The following is a 14,909-nucleotide window of genomic DNA, read 5'->3' on the forward strand; positions in this document are numbered from 1 at the left end:
CCTATCTGTCAGTGGATCTGTGTTGACACTGTTGGCAGAGGTCAACGGAATGTCTGTTGATGAGGAATCATCTACCCCTAGTCGGGCAGCTCCTGATGAGGTAGTTGAAGCAGTGTACAAGGACCTGCTGCAGGAAAAGGGTTCTGCAATCGAATTGCACCAGGCAGTGGAGCAGTGCAGTGCAGAGGTCCCTAGAGTCATAGCCTGGTCTCTGGTAAAGGAGATAAGCACTGCTCCCCCCAATGAATTCCTTGCTGCCCCAGCTTTCCTCCTCTCCTCTGTCCTGCTTCTCTCCGGACATCCAAGTAAGGCGATCTCATTATCTGGAAATGCCAAATCACTTGCCGCAGCAGCAAGTGATAGACTCCCTAAGGATGAGAGTCAGAAGAGGTTTGGCTTGTTGCCAAAGCTGCCTAAGACACATAAAATGCAGAAGATGCCAAAGTTGAAAGCGAAGGTATGGTTTGAAAGTTTTTGAATTAATAACACTTTATTTAGTTAAGCGTCTCTATTTTGACATTTTATGCTGTATTTATGAACCATCAGTTTTAATTGCTAGTGAATTACAATGATTGGGAATTATCAGAATTTCTGTTTCTGACAGCTTAATGTTAACACTTTTCTATGACCTTCCAGAACAAAGTGGATCCACTGGCCATCTACCCCTCTTTTGATCTTCTGAGAGAGGATCCACTTGCGGACACTTGTGATCATTCATAAGGAAGCCACCTCTGATGATCATATAAACGGTAAATCGAAAAAATCCCAAACATTTTTTGTTGAATACACATAATCTTGTCCATACCATTTTGAAGTGTTACTGTTGATGGGTATAGTGGGTCTAGGCCCTGATTTTAGCTCATGCACAGAATTGATTTATCTCATGTCAGGATATGACACTTGTTAACACCATAGATATTTGTCAGCAGTCTGTCACCATCTCACTACTCTGTAATATGTTGGGATGCTGAGCATGTGCAAATTAGTTTTTGAACTGTGGTGAAATGTTTTATGACTATGGGATCCTCACTAACAGTACAGCTGTCCTTTTACATCACCTTCCAACCCATTTGGAGAACTGACATTCTGGCTCTGGCACCAAAAGACAGTCTCTCTTCACCAGCATTGCCAGTGTCATCACCAAGGCCTGCACTAGAGCACTTCACCCAGTCATGACCAGATCTAGGACCATCCGTAGTAATAGTTAACTTGACCACCTGAATTCAAAAGAGGATCCACTGGATCTTGGGACCTTATGATCATCCATCTTTGTTTAGATAAATTGGATTCTGAACTAACAAGTTTATCATTCCATTGTTTTCATTCTTGAGGTTGGTAGCCACACAATTACATTTAGACTTTAGCTAGGTTTAGCTAGCTAGGTTTCCATCCAATTGGTGACAGATTTTCATGCAAATATTCTAAACTGAGATTTAGACTTGTCCCATCTTAAACCACCTTACTTGCTCCAATATGGCAAATTGAATTACATAATTCTTATATAGTTAACCATACAATGAGAAGTGATATGACCGTATCGCCATTTACTTTGCTTACAGTTAAGTTGACATATGAATCTGTAAAATACTGTCACCTTGAACTGTGCCCATGAAAAGCATATGAAGACAAAGGACACCTGCTTATGTATTGAAAAGTTTAATAGTAAATGATAAGTGTGCCTTTCCACATATGGGGGGAGGTGTATTAGAATGGATGGGGAGGGCAGATGTCTTTGGTCCATACTTCATGGTTTCTGTAAGGAGGGGGGTGTATGAATTGGATGGAGGCAAGAGAAGGCACTTAAGTTTACAGTTTGCACTGGAAGAATTGGACTGAACTAGATTGTTAGTTCAGTCCATATGACTGAACTATTTCAGGGGTAAACCATATGCTCAGCATGTATATAACATACAAAATGCCCCATGTGAGCGCAACAATTATAGCTATATATACACACAGTAAAGAAATAAAACGTAAAAGAAAAAACAATTAACATGCTACTCAATCTAGAATAGATTATCCAATTGGAAAACAATGAAGTTATTTTTTTATAGGCAGAGAAAGAAAAAACGAAATGTTTTTCTCTTTGGTGATCACCAGATAGTTGAGAATGTAGACAAAGCTGTGAATGTGAGTTCTTACACTTGGTAAAAGAGATGGACACGCATAAATAATTCCCCATAGAGAATAACTCTAGTTTTTAGACAACTGTAAGAAATACTACATGTACATGCTTGAAGCTACCACAAGGTAACAACTAGCAATGTGTTGTGGAGAGAAAATGCAGTGCATGCATCTCCGCAATTGAAGATTAGGCCTACTGTGCATTAGGATTACTGAAAATAGGCCCAAATTTACAGTGCAGATCTGAGATTAGGAAACATTTGCTGAAGGCAGGAAGCTCCTGGAGTTAGCTACCAAGCCTTATGTGCTCAAGCACAGTTGCTGATACATGCCAACTGATCTACCCTGCTGTATACACTTTGCACTTCCCCAGAAGACTTTGTAAACCATTGGACAAACAAGAACTACATCATCTTTATGTTGATGTGCAATATAACAAAAATGAAGACATTTTCCTCATGGCCAAATTATATTATGAAAAGAAGACTTCAGTACCTATGTTTATAACATATCTAAAACACAAAGGTATTCCTATGGATAACTTCCCACCAGTAATATTGGAGGAGATGGAGGGGTTCTCTCAATTCTTCTACTCATCGGGTTTGACCCTTTGGTACACAGAGGTAACAGCTGTATAACCTTATATACACATGCCTTGCAGTTTGACACGACACCACTTTGCTTTCGGTAAATGGTGAACCAAGCCCCATTTCAAAAGATTATCAGGGGAAAAAAGCAAATCCCGAAAAGCAACATTATGCCTCCAGGCAGTGTACAAGTGGAAACAATCAGATAATTCTCCAGATTTTGTTAAGTTATTGTATACTTTACTAAGAATCTTAAATCAGTCCCAACTCAGTAGTCATAAAACGTATTTGAACTAAGATCGAAACAGCATTCACAAATTTGATCCGATTTTAGGAAATGATCAAGAGGAAAGTTAACATTAAAAAAGGACAAAGCTCCTAAAGCTCGCTTTTTGAGATGTAAAAAAATCACAAGAACGTGCACTGATGTTCGTGATGCAGGCATCTCTGAATTTCGAGAAAGGCAAAGTTACACTGTGATACATGGCAAGCATGTCAAGTGTGTGCCGTTCATAGTCCTGTCTGAGATGCACTGAAAATAAGAGTAGACCAAATAACACCTAAATATATGTACTTCTAACAAAGGGAAGTCCAAATTCAGACTGTAGGTGTAGGGGAGTGGGGGTTCCTTTCTCATACCTGAGACTTGAGAAGTGGAATAATTCATAATTAAATATGTATGTAATAAAGAAATCGAGCCTTCTCCTTGGATTATACAATAACAATATAGAGAAGGACAGGACAACTATCCACTAAACTATTCTCATACATGTGAGGGAGGGAATAAACAACTGCCATCAGGCAACATCCAAAGTGATTGCCTCTAGTTCTAATTATAAACTGATTCTTTGTCCAGTTCAAGGAGTACATATTATTTACAGACACAACCAGTATTTATGGAAAGCTCTAAATGAATTGGATACAAATAAACTTATGTAGTGTTGATTGTATGCCATTGATGAAAGTCTTCCACACATACTAGCAAGCATGCCATAACATATGGAACTAAAATGGTGATGGACTACAAAACAAAAATGGCAACCAAAATTAATTTGATGCTAAAGAAAAAATGAATTAAAAATGCCTTTTAGCAGTGCACAAAATGCATATAAATCACCGCAGTCTCTGTGCTGAACTCATCAGATAACACTGGCCTCTGAAGTAGCAAAATGCTGCTCAATCAACAGGCATGAGAAAATAGGTCTTATTAGCAGATTTTCAAGTTTGGTGGATGAATGGTTTTGCCTATGGGTGGCACTAGAGCTCATTTGACAAAAAGATGTAAACTTGTATTCTATTCTTCATCAAAAAGGAGTTAGTGGGGTGGAAGGGGCAGGGTATCAAGGGTGGAGTGCCAGGGTTAGTAGGGGGTTTTAAGCCAGGTAGTTCCGGTGTCAGGGGCAGTGTGTCCGCGGAGGCCTTTGGGGTAGGCCGTTATGAGAAGGGTGGTCTTGACGGTAAGAAGAGGATGGGGTGGAGTTGGAAGGGCCTCTTGTGGAGTTGGAGGATTGTGTTACAGTGCTGGTAGGATGGCTGGGGCCGTCACCTTGGCCTTGGTTGCCCTGGTAGCCTTGGTAACCCTCGGAGCGGTAGCCTCCGCGATTGGCGTTCCTGTCGCGATAGGAGCCACCATTATACCGCTGACCACCGGAGTAGTATCCCGGGCCCGCCGTATACCGCCTGTTGCCTTGGAAAGTCTGAAAGGTGCAGATTAAAATCACACTTAAAACACAAAGCAATCATATCATGTTTAATATTTTTACTCCTAAGGAAACATGACTGAAAACAGTTAGCAACTCCTTTAGTTGCATGTTTATGATTGCTTTGTGAGCTGACCGTTTTGTTCGGATGGGTAGGGTGTCCTTCGAAGCTGGAGCCCTGGTGCTGAGACTGAGGTGGTGCTTCTAGGGACCCTGGGCCTGTGATGGACGAGGAGGTGGAACTACAGCGGGAGCGGCTGGAGTAGCCTGTCTGAGGGTGGTACACTGAAAGGAGAGGGCGTCACGAGGGCAGGCGTTACCATAGAGATACATAGTATTATTATACAAATATGTGTTCTATTTAATTCTGTGGGCGTTACTAATAAGACAATTGATTAATTACCCTCTAAATAGCAATGCAATACTGTATGATCACAGTGAGTTTCTGTAAGAGGAAAGACACCAAAGAGAAGAAAAAAGGAAATGTACCTGATCCAAATCCCGTGACGCTTGTCTTCAGTGGTTCTAGCTCGAAAGTGAACTTCACAGCTTTTCCAAGGTCTTCATCATACTTACGTTCACTTACAAAGTGCTGGAAAAAGAGGAGACAAGACCTACAGTATGTGGATACCCCTTCAAATGAGTGGATTCGGCTATTTCAGCCACACCTGTTGCTGACAGGTGTATTAAATAGAGCACACAGCCATGCGATCTCCATAGACAAACATCGGCAGAGTTCACACAGAGTTCCAAACTCTGCCATTGGCCTCTGGAGCACTGGAAACACGTTCTCTGGAGTGATGGGGGTGCGTTCTCAGCCCTCTCCTGTAGTGCCAACTGTAAAGTTTGGTGGAGGAATAATACTAGTCTAGTGCTATATTTCATGGTTCGGGCTAGGTCCCTTAGTTCCAGTGAAGTGAAATCTTAACCCTTCAGTATACAATGACATTCTAGACTATTCTGTGCTTCCAACTTTGTGGCAACCGTTTGGGGAATGCCCATTCCTGTTTCAGCATGACAATGCCCCTGTGCACAAAGCGAGGTCCATACAGAAATGATTTGTCGAGACCGGTGGAAGAACTTGACTGGCCTGCAAAGGCCTGACCTCAACCCCATTGAAAACCTTTGGAAAGAATTGGAATGCTGACTGCGAGCCAGGCCTAATCGCCCAACAGCAGATAGTGTTATTGCGGTTGTCAACTAACCTTTATGTCCGCTCGTAGCTCACTCAGTTGGTTCTCAGACATGGATGCTGATTGGTCAGTTAGCCTGCGGAGCTCCTCTGCTCTTTTTTGACGGCCATCCAAAATGGCCACTTAAATACAGATACACAATATCAGGCAACCGCTCGCTCACCAAATATTCAGACACCTTCAGTTGTACGGAGAGAAATCCACACATAAGCAATACCATACTGAAACTTGGGACTAGCTATGTCCTCAACATGAGAAGGTAAGACTATTAGTTGACTAGTTTTTCCAAAATAAAATCATACAGAATACAACACTGCATCCCTAAATAACTCCACAGGCTTTTCCTGCTGCTGACCAATATCAGGACTGAGGAGGGAAAAAGAAAAACCACAAAAAACTCCCACAGAGGAACCGCACTGTTTGTTTATCAGTTGCTAAGGAGAATCAAATGACAGAAAATACTTCTCTCCTCATGAGGTTAAAAGGGGAAGGGAAGAAAGTCTAATCCATTAACAGTAACACACACCTAAAGGAAGGGAAGAGATTAGGGCAGAAACTGGTACATTTGAAGGAATTTTTAGTTTCTGTAATGTCAAAGAACTTCTCTAGAGTTCCCTCGCTTCTTCCCTCAATTCCCCACACACCTAGACACAAAGAAAGCATTTAGTCTCCCTTGAAACCTGACACTATTCACTTTTTCCATGCTCAGGATACACAACACTGTATTTGGAAGCAGTAAAGAATAAAGGGAGAATGGCCTACTTGTGGAAATATGCAGTCTTGCTCTGTCATGTTTCACTACATTGAAGACAGGTATGCCTAAGGCCAAAAATAACCTTAAGGACATACATTCGAAGAATGCTGGTTGGTTACGTGTTAACTTATGAACTGGGAGGGAGTAGGTGACATCTATAGATAGCCTATATGGAATGTCCTAACTGGGACAAAGGCTTTCAGGAAAATAATAGAAACATAGTAATAATAGAAACAAAGTTGATTGGCACCCCCCCTGCCCTCAGAACATCCTCAATTCGTTGGGGCAGACTCTGCAAGGTGTCAAAAGCATTCCACAGGAATTCATGTCCCACGTTGACTACAACACTTCCCACAGTTGTGTCAAGTTGGCTGGATGTCCTTTGGGTGGCGGACCATTCTTGATACACAAGGGAAACTGTTGAGCGTGAAAAATCCAGCAGCTTTGCAGTTCTTGACACAAACCGGTGCGCCTGTCACTTACTACCATACCCTGTTCAAAGGCACTTAAATCTTTTGTCTTACCAATTCATCCTCTGAATGACACAATCCATGTCTCAATTGTCTCATGGCTCAAAAATCCTTCTTTAACCTGTCTCTGAAATGGATTTAACAAGTGCCATCAATAAGGGATCATAGCTTTCACCTGGTCAGTTTGTCATGGAAAGAGCAGGTGTTCTTAATTTTTTGTACACCGTGTACATTGAAGTCCAAATGCTAATTGAAAGGTGTTGTACTCACTGGCTTCTGCTTTGACTTTGTCCATCTCTGTCAACAGAGTAACCTCTCTGTCCATTAGACTAAGAGAGAGGTTGGGAGAAAGAGATATGAAATGACATGTTCTTTACTACGATAAGTTGACCATGATTATTTACATTTCTAAGATAGTCTGTACTTTGATTTTGGCAATACTCACCATTTGTCAACTATGACAACACTGGTTAGCAATGGGCTACATTTAATGCTGAAAGAGTTACTAGTGGTGGTTGCTGTAGTGCAGATGTGAGAGCAATGAACTGGTTCAGTGATCAAATCTCTTAAATTGCTTAGCTAAACATTATGCTTAAAAATAATGGAATTTGTGGTAAGTTATATCCCACCATAACAACTTAATATTCCAAATATTAACTACAACTTTACAAACTAATGTAGTGGAGTTAATGTTGGGAGATGTACCAGCTCTGGAGCTCAGCAAACGTCTGCTTCATGGTCTTAATAGAGGAGTCCATTTCATCCTTAACCAACACTCTGTATCGAGTAAGCGACACTGTGCATCTCTGCAGGTCCTTCACAGAGCGGTCAATGTTGGGCGCTGAGTGTCAAAGAACAGGGTCAGAGGTCACTTGTCTTAAACAAAGCATTACTAGAGCTGTTGTCATTAACACTCCAGTGCACACATCCTAGTTTTATAAGATAATACACAGCTTAGGCACCTGGGACTACTAATCTACCATCGGACTGCAGGAAACCCAGGGATTTGACAATATTCTGTATCAACAATAAGGAAATAAAGCACATTTGGCACTAACCAATCTTCCTGGCTCCAGAAAATCCCTGTTGGCTTTCATCAGTGGTGAGCACAGAGGAAGTGGATGATTGCTGGGAGTTGGTTCTGGGACGGAACTTGTTTCCACGGGGAGGCTGGTGATTCCTTCCTTCTTGAGCATGATGAGGGGTGGTGCTTGGGCCACTACAAAAAGAGTCTGCTTCCACACCTTTAAGGAGAAAGACACTGTAGTGTGATATTTTCCGATAGGTAGGCGTTGGCTTCAACTACAGAAGATTATCAAAAGTGTAGTATAGTCTCAACAAACCAAAGTTTGACTGACGGATAAAATAAAGACTGCTCTATAGCAATACCTGTAATGTTCGACGTGGCAGGCTCAGATTCGAGCTCAGCTGCATCCAAGAAGGCAGAATCCAACTGCTCACTCAGAGAGTCTAATGAGTCTCCGTCCAACACAGAGCCATTGGCATGGAACCCATTCACTGCTTCTGTACTCTCAGTCTCCGAAGGCTGTGTGGTTTCGGCTGGAGCAGGCTCCTCTCCCGGAGGCTGTGGCTGGGGCTTGGGCTTCTTTTTCTTCTTGGGCTGGATGTTGTAGAATCAAAGTCAGACTAACCACTACAATAAAACCTTACATATTTTGGAGTTCATACATAAGCATATATGCTCTGCAAAAAAGAAACATCCTCTCACTGTTAACTGTGTTTATTTTCAGTAAACTTATTAACGTGTAAATATTTGTATGAACACAAGATTCAACTGAGACATAAACTGAACATGTTCCACAGACATGTGACTAACAGAAATGTAAGTGTGTCCCTGAACAAAGAGGGGGTCAAAACCAAAAGTAACAGTAAGTATCTGGTGTGGCCACCAGCTGCATTAAGTACTGCAGTGCATCTCCTCCTCATGGACTGCACCAGATTTGCCAGTTCTTGCTGTGATATGTTACCCCACTCTTCCACCAAGGCACCTGCAAGTTCCCGGACATTTCTGGGGGGGGGGAATGGCCCTAGCCCTAACCCTCCGATCCAACAGGTCCCAGATGTGCTCAATGGGATTGAGATCCGGGCTCTTCGCTGGTCATGGCAGAACACTGACATTCCTGTCTTGCAGGAAATCATGCACAGAATGAGCAGTATGGCTGGCGGCATTGTCATGCTGGAGGGTCATGTCAGGATGAGCCTGCAGAAAGGGTACCACATGAGGGAGGAGCATGTCTTCCCTGTAACGCACAGCATTGAGATTGCCTGCAATGGCAAGCTCAGTCCGATGCTGCTGTGATACTCCGCCCCAGACCATGACGGACCCTCCACCTCCAAAATCGATCCCACTCCAGAGTACAGGCCTCGGTATAACGCTCATTCCTTCGACGATAAACGCAAATCCGACCATCACCTCTGGTGAGAACAAACCGCGACTCGTCAGTGAAGAGCACTTTTTGACAGTCCTGTCTGGTCCAGCGATGGTGGGTTTATGCCCATAGGCGAAGTTGTTGCCGGTGATGTCTGGTGAGGACCTGCCTTACAACAGGCCTACAAGCACTCAGTCCAGCCTCCCTCAGCTTATTGCGGACAGTCTGAGCACTGAGAGAGGGATAGTGTATTCCTGGTGTAACCCAGGCAGTTGTTGTCATCCTGTACCTGTTCCACAGGTGTGATGTTTGAATTTACCGATCCTGTGCAGGTGTTACACGTGGTCTGCTACTGCAAGGACGATCAAATGTCCGTCCTGTCTCCCTGTAGAGCTGTCTCAGGCGTCTCGCAGTACGGACAATGAAATGTATTGCCCTGGCCACATCTGCAGTCCTCATGACTCCTTGCAGCATGCCTAAGGCACGTTCACGCAGATGAGCAGGGACCCTGGGCATCTTTCTTTTGGTGTTTAGTAGAAATGCCTCTAGTGTGGCCTCCCGGGTGGTGCAGTGGTCTAGGGCACTGCATCACACTAGCTGTGCCACCAGAGACTCTGGGTCCGGGAGGTCCATGGGGCGACGCACAATTGGCCTAGTGTCGTCCGGGTTAGGCCGGTAGGGATATCCTTGTCTCATCGCGCACCAGCGACTCCTGTGGTGGGCCGGGCGCAGTGGACGCTAACCAGGTCGCCAGGTGCACGGTGTTTCCTCCAACACATTGGTGCGGCTGGCTTCCGGGTTGGATGCGCGCTGTGTTAAGAAGCAGTGCGGCTTGGTTGGGTTGTGTTTCGGAGGACACGTGACTTTTGACCTTCGTCTCTCCCGAGCACGTACGAGCCCATAATGTTGTAGCGATGAGACAAGATAGTAACTACTAACAATTACATACCACGAAATTGGGGAGACAATTTTAAAAAATGAAAGAAAAAAAGAAATACCTCTAGTGTCCTGTTTTTATAACTGTGACCTTAATTACCTACCATCTCTACGCTGTTAGTGTCTTAACGACCGTTCCACAGGTGCATGTTCATTACTTGTTTATGGTTCATTGAACAAGCATGGGTAACCGTGTTTAAACTTTACAATGAAGATCTGTGAAGTTATTTGGATTTTTACGAATTATCTTTGAAAGACAGGATCCTGAAAAAGGGACATTTTTTTGTTGTTGCTGAGTTTAGCTATGGTTGAGCAGAATGTAGGTCCTCATGACAGACACCAGATATGTCCAGCTTGAGCTGCTGACTTCAAAGCAAAATGGGAGATGGGTGACAACAAAACAGATTATCTGGGACTGATGTTGAAAATTTGTGTGAGCTAGAAACTCTATAGTGAAATGCAGCCGATGATCGTTTGTTCAATGTATTTTTACTCATCTCTATCCAAATAAACTAAACATACATTTCCTATGACTAGCATTTACAGTTCAAAGTTAAGTGGATTTAAAGTAAGTGTTTTGTTGTTCAAAGTCTGGATTGGTCTGTCACTGGAAGTATATCCTTTGAACTTGTTTTTAAAAAGTGTTGTCTCATAATCCTGTGAGGGACAGGCCATACTTAAAATGTCATGACACATAATACATTTCATTCATACTCATGTGGCCCTTTCATAGAGAATGCAATACCCTGAAGTAAAGGACAAAGTTAAGGTTACCTTCTTTTTACCAGTTACATTCCACTCCTTCAAGATATCAATGGCACTACCTGAAGGGAAAATGAAGTAATTGTGAGTTAAGAAGAATGCTCTCTTTCCATAACAGCCTGCATTGACATGCAGACAATGTTGCAGATTATCAAGTTTCGAATACTCATTAAAAAAAAAAATCACTATGGCATTCCCATACCTTCTAGGAAAGCCTGGACGGCCTTATCAACGCAGTTCTCAAAGTGCTGCAACACCAGAACTATCTCATTGTTGCTTTTGTTGGGAACAACGGCCCTGACGGCACTAATCTGTGAAGAGAACGAATAAGAGAGAATGATCTGGCAAATTAAGGAAAATATTTAGCATAGTGATACATATCCCAAGGCCCTGGGGCCTCATTTCTAAATGTTGCGTTTTTACAACATACCATACAACATGTGTGGTCCAGTTTACACAGAAGTTGGCATTTATCAAATCTGAACTTGTCATGATAATGTGCTTAATTTTGTGCAAACTTTACACACTATAACTAGTGGTTGTATTCTAAGTAAAATAATTAGACTTAATGCATTTCCTATTTTATAGGAAGAATAAATTCCTCACCTTTTCTGTCCGTGATGGGTTCATATTGCCAAAGTAGCCATAGGCCTATATCAAATTACCATACACATCTCTCGTTTAATTGGGCCTAGTAAATAGATCTACCCTCATAGATATCCTAACCAACCTGCCCTCCAAATACACCTCTGCTGTCTTCAACCAGGATCTCAGCGATCACTGCCTGCGTCCGTAATGGGTCTGAGGTCAAAACGACCACCCCTCATCACTGTCAAACGCTCCCTAAAACACTTCAGCGAGCAGGCCTTTCTAATTGACCTGGCCCGGGTATCCTGGAAGGATATTGACCTCATGCGATATGCAACCTTTCAGGGAAGTTAGGAACCAATATACACAGGCAGTTTGGAAAGCAAAGACTAGCTTTTTCAAACAGAAAATTGCATCCTGTAGCACAAACTTCAAAATGTTCTGGGACACTAAAGTCCATTGAGAATAAGAGCACCTCCTCCCAGCTGCCAACTGCATTGAGGCTAGGAAACACTGCCACCACCAATAAATCCACAATAATTTAGAACTTCAATAAGCATCTCTACAGCTGGGCCATGCTTTCTACCTGGCTACCCCTACCCTGGTCAACAGCCCTGCACTCCCTACAGCAACTTGCGCAAGCCTCCCCCATTTCTCTTTCACCCAAATCCAGATAGCTGATGTTCTGGATGTTCTGAAAGAGCTGCAAAATCTGGACCCCTACAAATCAGCCGAGCTAGACAATCTGGACCCTCTCTTTCTTAAATTATCTGCGAAATTGTTGCAACCCCTATTACTAGCCTGTTCAACCTCTCTTTCGTATCGTCTGAGATCCCCAAAGATTGGAAAGCTGCCATCATCCCCTATTCAAAGGGGGAGTCTGGCCTGGTTTAGATCTTATCTGTCGGAAAGATATCAGTTTGTCTCTGTGAATGGTTTGTCCTCTGACAAATCAACTGTACATTTCGGTGTTCCTCAAGGTTCTGTTTTAGGACCACTATTGTTTTCACTATATATTTTACCTCTTGGGGATGTTATTCGAAAACATAATGTAAACTTTCACTGCTATGCGGATGACACACAGCTGTACATTTCAATGAAACATGGTGAAGCCCCAAAATTGCCCTCGCTAGAAGCATGTGTTTCAGACATAAGGAAGTGGATGGCTGCAAACTTTCTACTATTAAACTCGGACAAAACAGAGATGCTTGTTCTAGGTCCCAAGAAACAAAGAGATCTTCTGTTGAATCTGACAATTAATCTTAATGGTTGTACAGTCGTCTCAAATAAAACTGTGAAGGACCTCGGCGTTACTCTGGACCCTGATCTCTCTTTTGAAGAACATATCAAGACCATTTCGAGGACAGCTTTTTTCCATCTACGTAACATTGCAAAAATCAGAAACTTTCTGTCCAAAAATGATGCAGAAAAATTAATCCATGCTTTTGTCACTTCTAGGTTAGACTACTGCAATGCTCTATTTTCCGGCTACCCGGATAAAGCACTAAATAAACTTCAGTTAGTGCTAAATACGGCTGCTAGAATCCTGACTAGAACCAAAAAATTTGATCATATTACTCCAGTGCTAGCCTCTCTACACTGGCTTCCTGTCAAAGCAAGGGCTGATTTCAAGGTTTTACTGCTAACCTACAAAGCATTACATGGGCTTGCTCCTACCTACCTCTCTGATTTGGTCCTGCCGTACATACCTACACGTACGCTACGGTCACAAGACGCAGGCCTCCTAATTGTCCCTAGAATTTCTAAGCAAACAGCTGGAGGCAGGGCTTTCTCCTATAGAGCTCCATTTTTATGGAACGGTCTGCCTACCCATGTCAGAGACGCAAACTCGGTCTCAACCTTTAAGTCTTTACTGAAGACTCATCTCTTCAGTGGGTCATATGATTGAGTGTAGTCTGGCCCAGGAGTGGGAAGGTGAACGGAAAGGCTCTGGAGCAACGAACCGCCCTTGCTGTCTCTGCCTGGCCGGTTCCCCTCTTTCCACTGGGATTCTCTGCCTCTAACCCTGTTAGGGGGCTGAGTCACTGGCTTGCTGGGGCTCTCTCGTGCCGTCCCTGGGGGGTGCGTCACCTGGGTGGGTTGATTCACTGTTGTGGTCGGCCTGTCTGGGTTGCCCCCCTTGGGTTGTACCGTGGCGGAGATCTTTGTGGGCTATACTCGGCCTTGTCTCAGGATGGTAAGTTGGTGGTTGAAGATATCCCTCTAGTGGTGTGGGGGATGTGCTTTGGCAAAGTGGGTGGGGTTATATCCTTCCTGTTTGGCCCTGTCCGGGGTGTCCTCGGATGGGGACAGTGTCTCCTGACCCCTCCTGTCTCAGCCTCCAGTATTTATGCTGCAGTAGTTTATGTGTCGGGGCTAGGGTCAGTTTGTTATATCTGGAGTACTTCTCCTGTCCTATTCGGTGTCCTGTGTGAATCTAAGTGTGCGTTCTCTAATTCTCTCTTTCTTTCTCTCTCTCGGAGGACCTGAGCCCTAGGACCATGTCCCAGGACTACCTGACATGAGGACTCCTTGCTGTCCCCAGTCCACCTGGCCATGCTCCTGCTCCAGTTTCAACTGACCTGAGCCCTAGGACCGTGCCCCAGGACTACCTGACATGAAGGCTCCTTGCTGTCCCCAGTCCACCTGACTGTGCTGCTGCTCCAGTTTCAACTGTTCTGCCTTATTATTATTCGACCATGCTGGTCATTTATGAACATTTGAACATCTTGGTCATGTTCTGTTATAATCTCTACCCGGCACAGCCAGAAGAGGACTGGCCACCCCACATAGCCCGGTTCCTCTCTAGGTTTCTTCCTAGGTTTTGGCCTTTCTAGGGAGTTTTTCCTAGCCACCGTGCTTTTACACCTGCATTGTTTGCTGTTTGGGGTTTTAGGCTGGGTTTCTGTACAGCACTTTGAGATATCAGCTGATGTACGAAGGGCTATATAAATAAATTTGATTTGATTTGAGACACTTTAGACCCAAACTGCTACAGACCTATGTCTATCCTACCCTGCCTTTCTAAAGTCTTCATAAGCCAGGTTAACAAACAGATCACCGACCATTTCGAATCCCACCGTACCTTCTCCACTATGCAATCTGGTTTCCGAGCTGGTAATGGGTGCACTTCAGCCATGCTCAAGGTCCTAAACGATATCAAAACCGCTATCGATAAGGGACAATACTGCGCAGCTGTATTCATCGACCTGGCCAAGGCTTTCAACTCTGTCAATCACCACAATCTTATCGGCAGACTCAACAGCCTTGATTTCTCAAATGACTGCCTCGCCTGGTTCACCAACTACTTCTCAGATAGAGTTCAGTGTGTCAAATCGGAGGGCCTGTTGTCCGGACTTCTAGCAGTCTCTATAGGGGTGCCACAGGGTTCAATTGTCAGGCCAA

The 14,909-nt window shown here is 43.6% G+C and overlaps 1 protein-coding gene across 5 annotated transcripts in view; it reads right to left on the reverse strand.

Annotated features, from left to right (window-relative positions):
• Nucleotides 1-1,640: 1,640 nt before the first annotated feature.
• LOC118360788 (spermatogenesis-associated serine-rich protein 2-like) overlaps nucleotides 1,641-14,909 on the reverse strand; it is a 49,025-nt gene continuing 35,756 nt past the window's right edge. For all 5 annotated transcript variants that reach the window (XM_035740208.2, XM_035740206.2, XM_052485095.1 and 2 more), the window contains 10 exons: nucleotides 11,119-11,227; nucleotides 10,929-10,978; nucleotides 8,218-8,449; nucleotides 7,887-8,072; nucleotides 7,534-7,669; nucleotides 7,099-7,157; nucleotides 5,617-5,726; nucleotides 4,901-5,003; nucleotides 4,548-4,696; nucleotides 1,641-4,408 (listed from right to left, as the gene is read on the reverse strand). In XM_035740208.2, coding sequence (XP_035596101.1) covers nucleotides 4,106-4,408; nucleotides 4,548-4,696; nucleotides 4,901-5,003; nucleotides 5,617-5,726; nucleotides 7,099-7,157; nucleotides 7,534-7,669; nucleotides 7,887-8,072; nucleotides 8,218-8,449; nucleotides 10,929-10,978; nucleotides 11,119-11,227 — 1,437 coding nt within the window. In that variant the 3' untranslated portion in view covers nucleotides 1,641-4,105. The remainder of the gene's footprint in view (nucleotides 4,409-4,547; nucleotides 4,697-4,900; nucleotides 5,004-5,616; nucleotides 5,727-7,098; nucleotides 7,158-7,533; nucleotides 7,670-7,886; nucleotides 8,073-8,217; nucleotides 8,450-10,928; nucleotides 10,979-11,118; nucleotides 11,228-14,909) is intronic.

Source organism: Oncorhynchus keta, chromosome 28, assembly GCF_023373465.1.
Source record: "Oncorhynchus keta strain PuntledgeMale-10-30-2019 chromosome 28, Oket_V2, whole genome shotgun sequence".
In the NCBI taxonomy this organism is placed as follows: domain Eukaryota; kingdom Metazoa; phylum Chordata; class Actinopteri; order Salmoniformes; family Salmonidae; genus Oncorhynchus; species Oncorhynchus keta.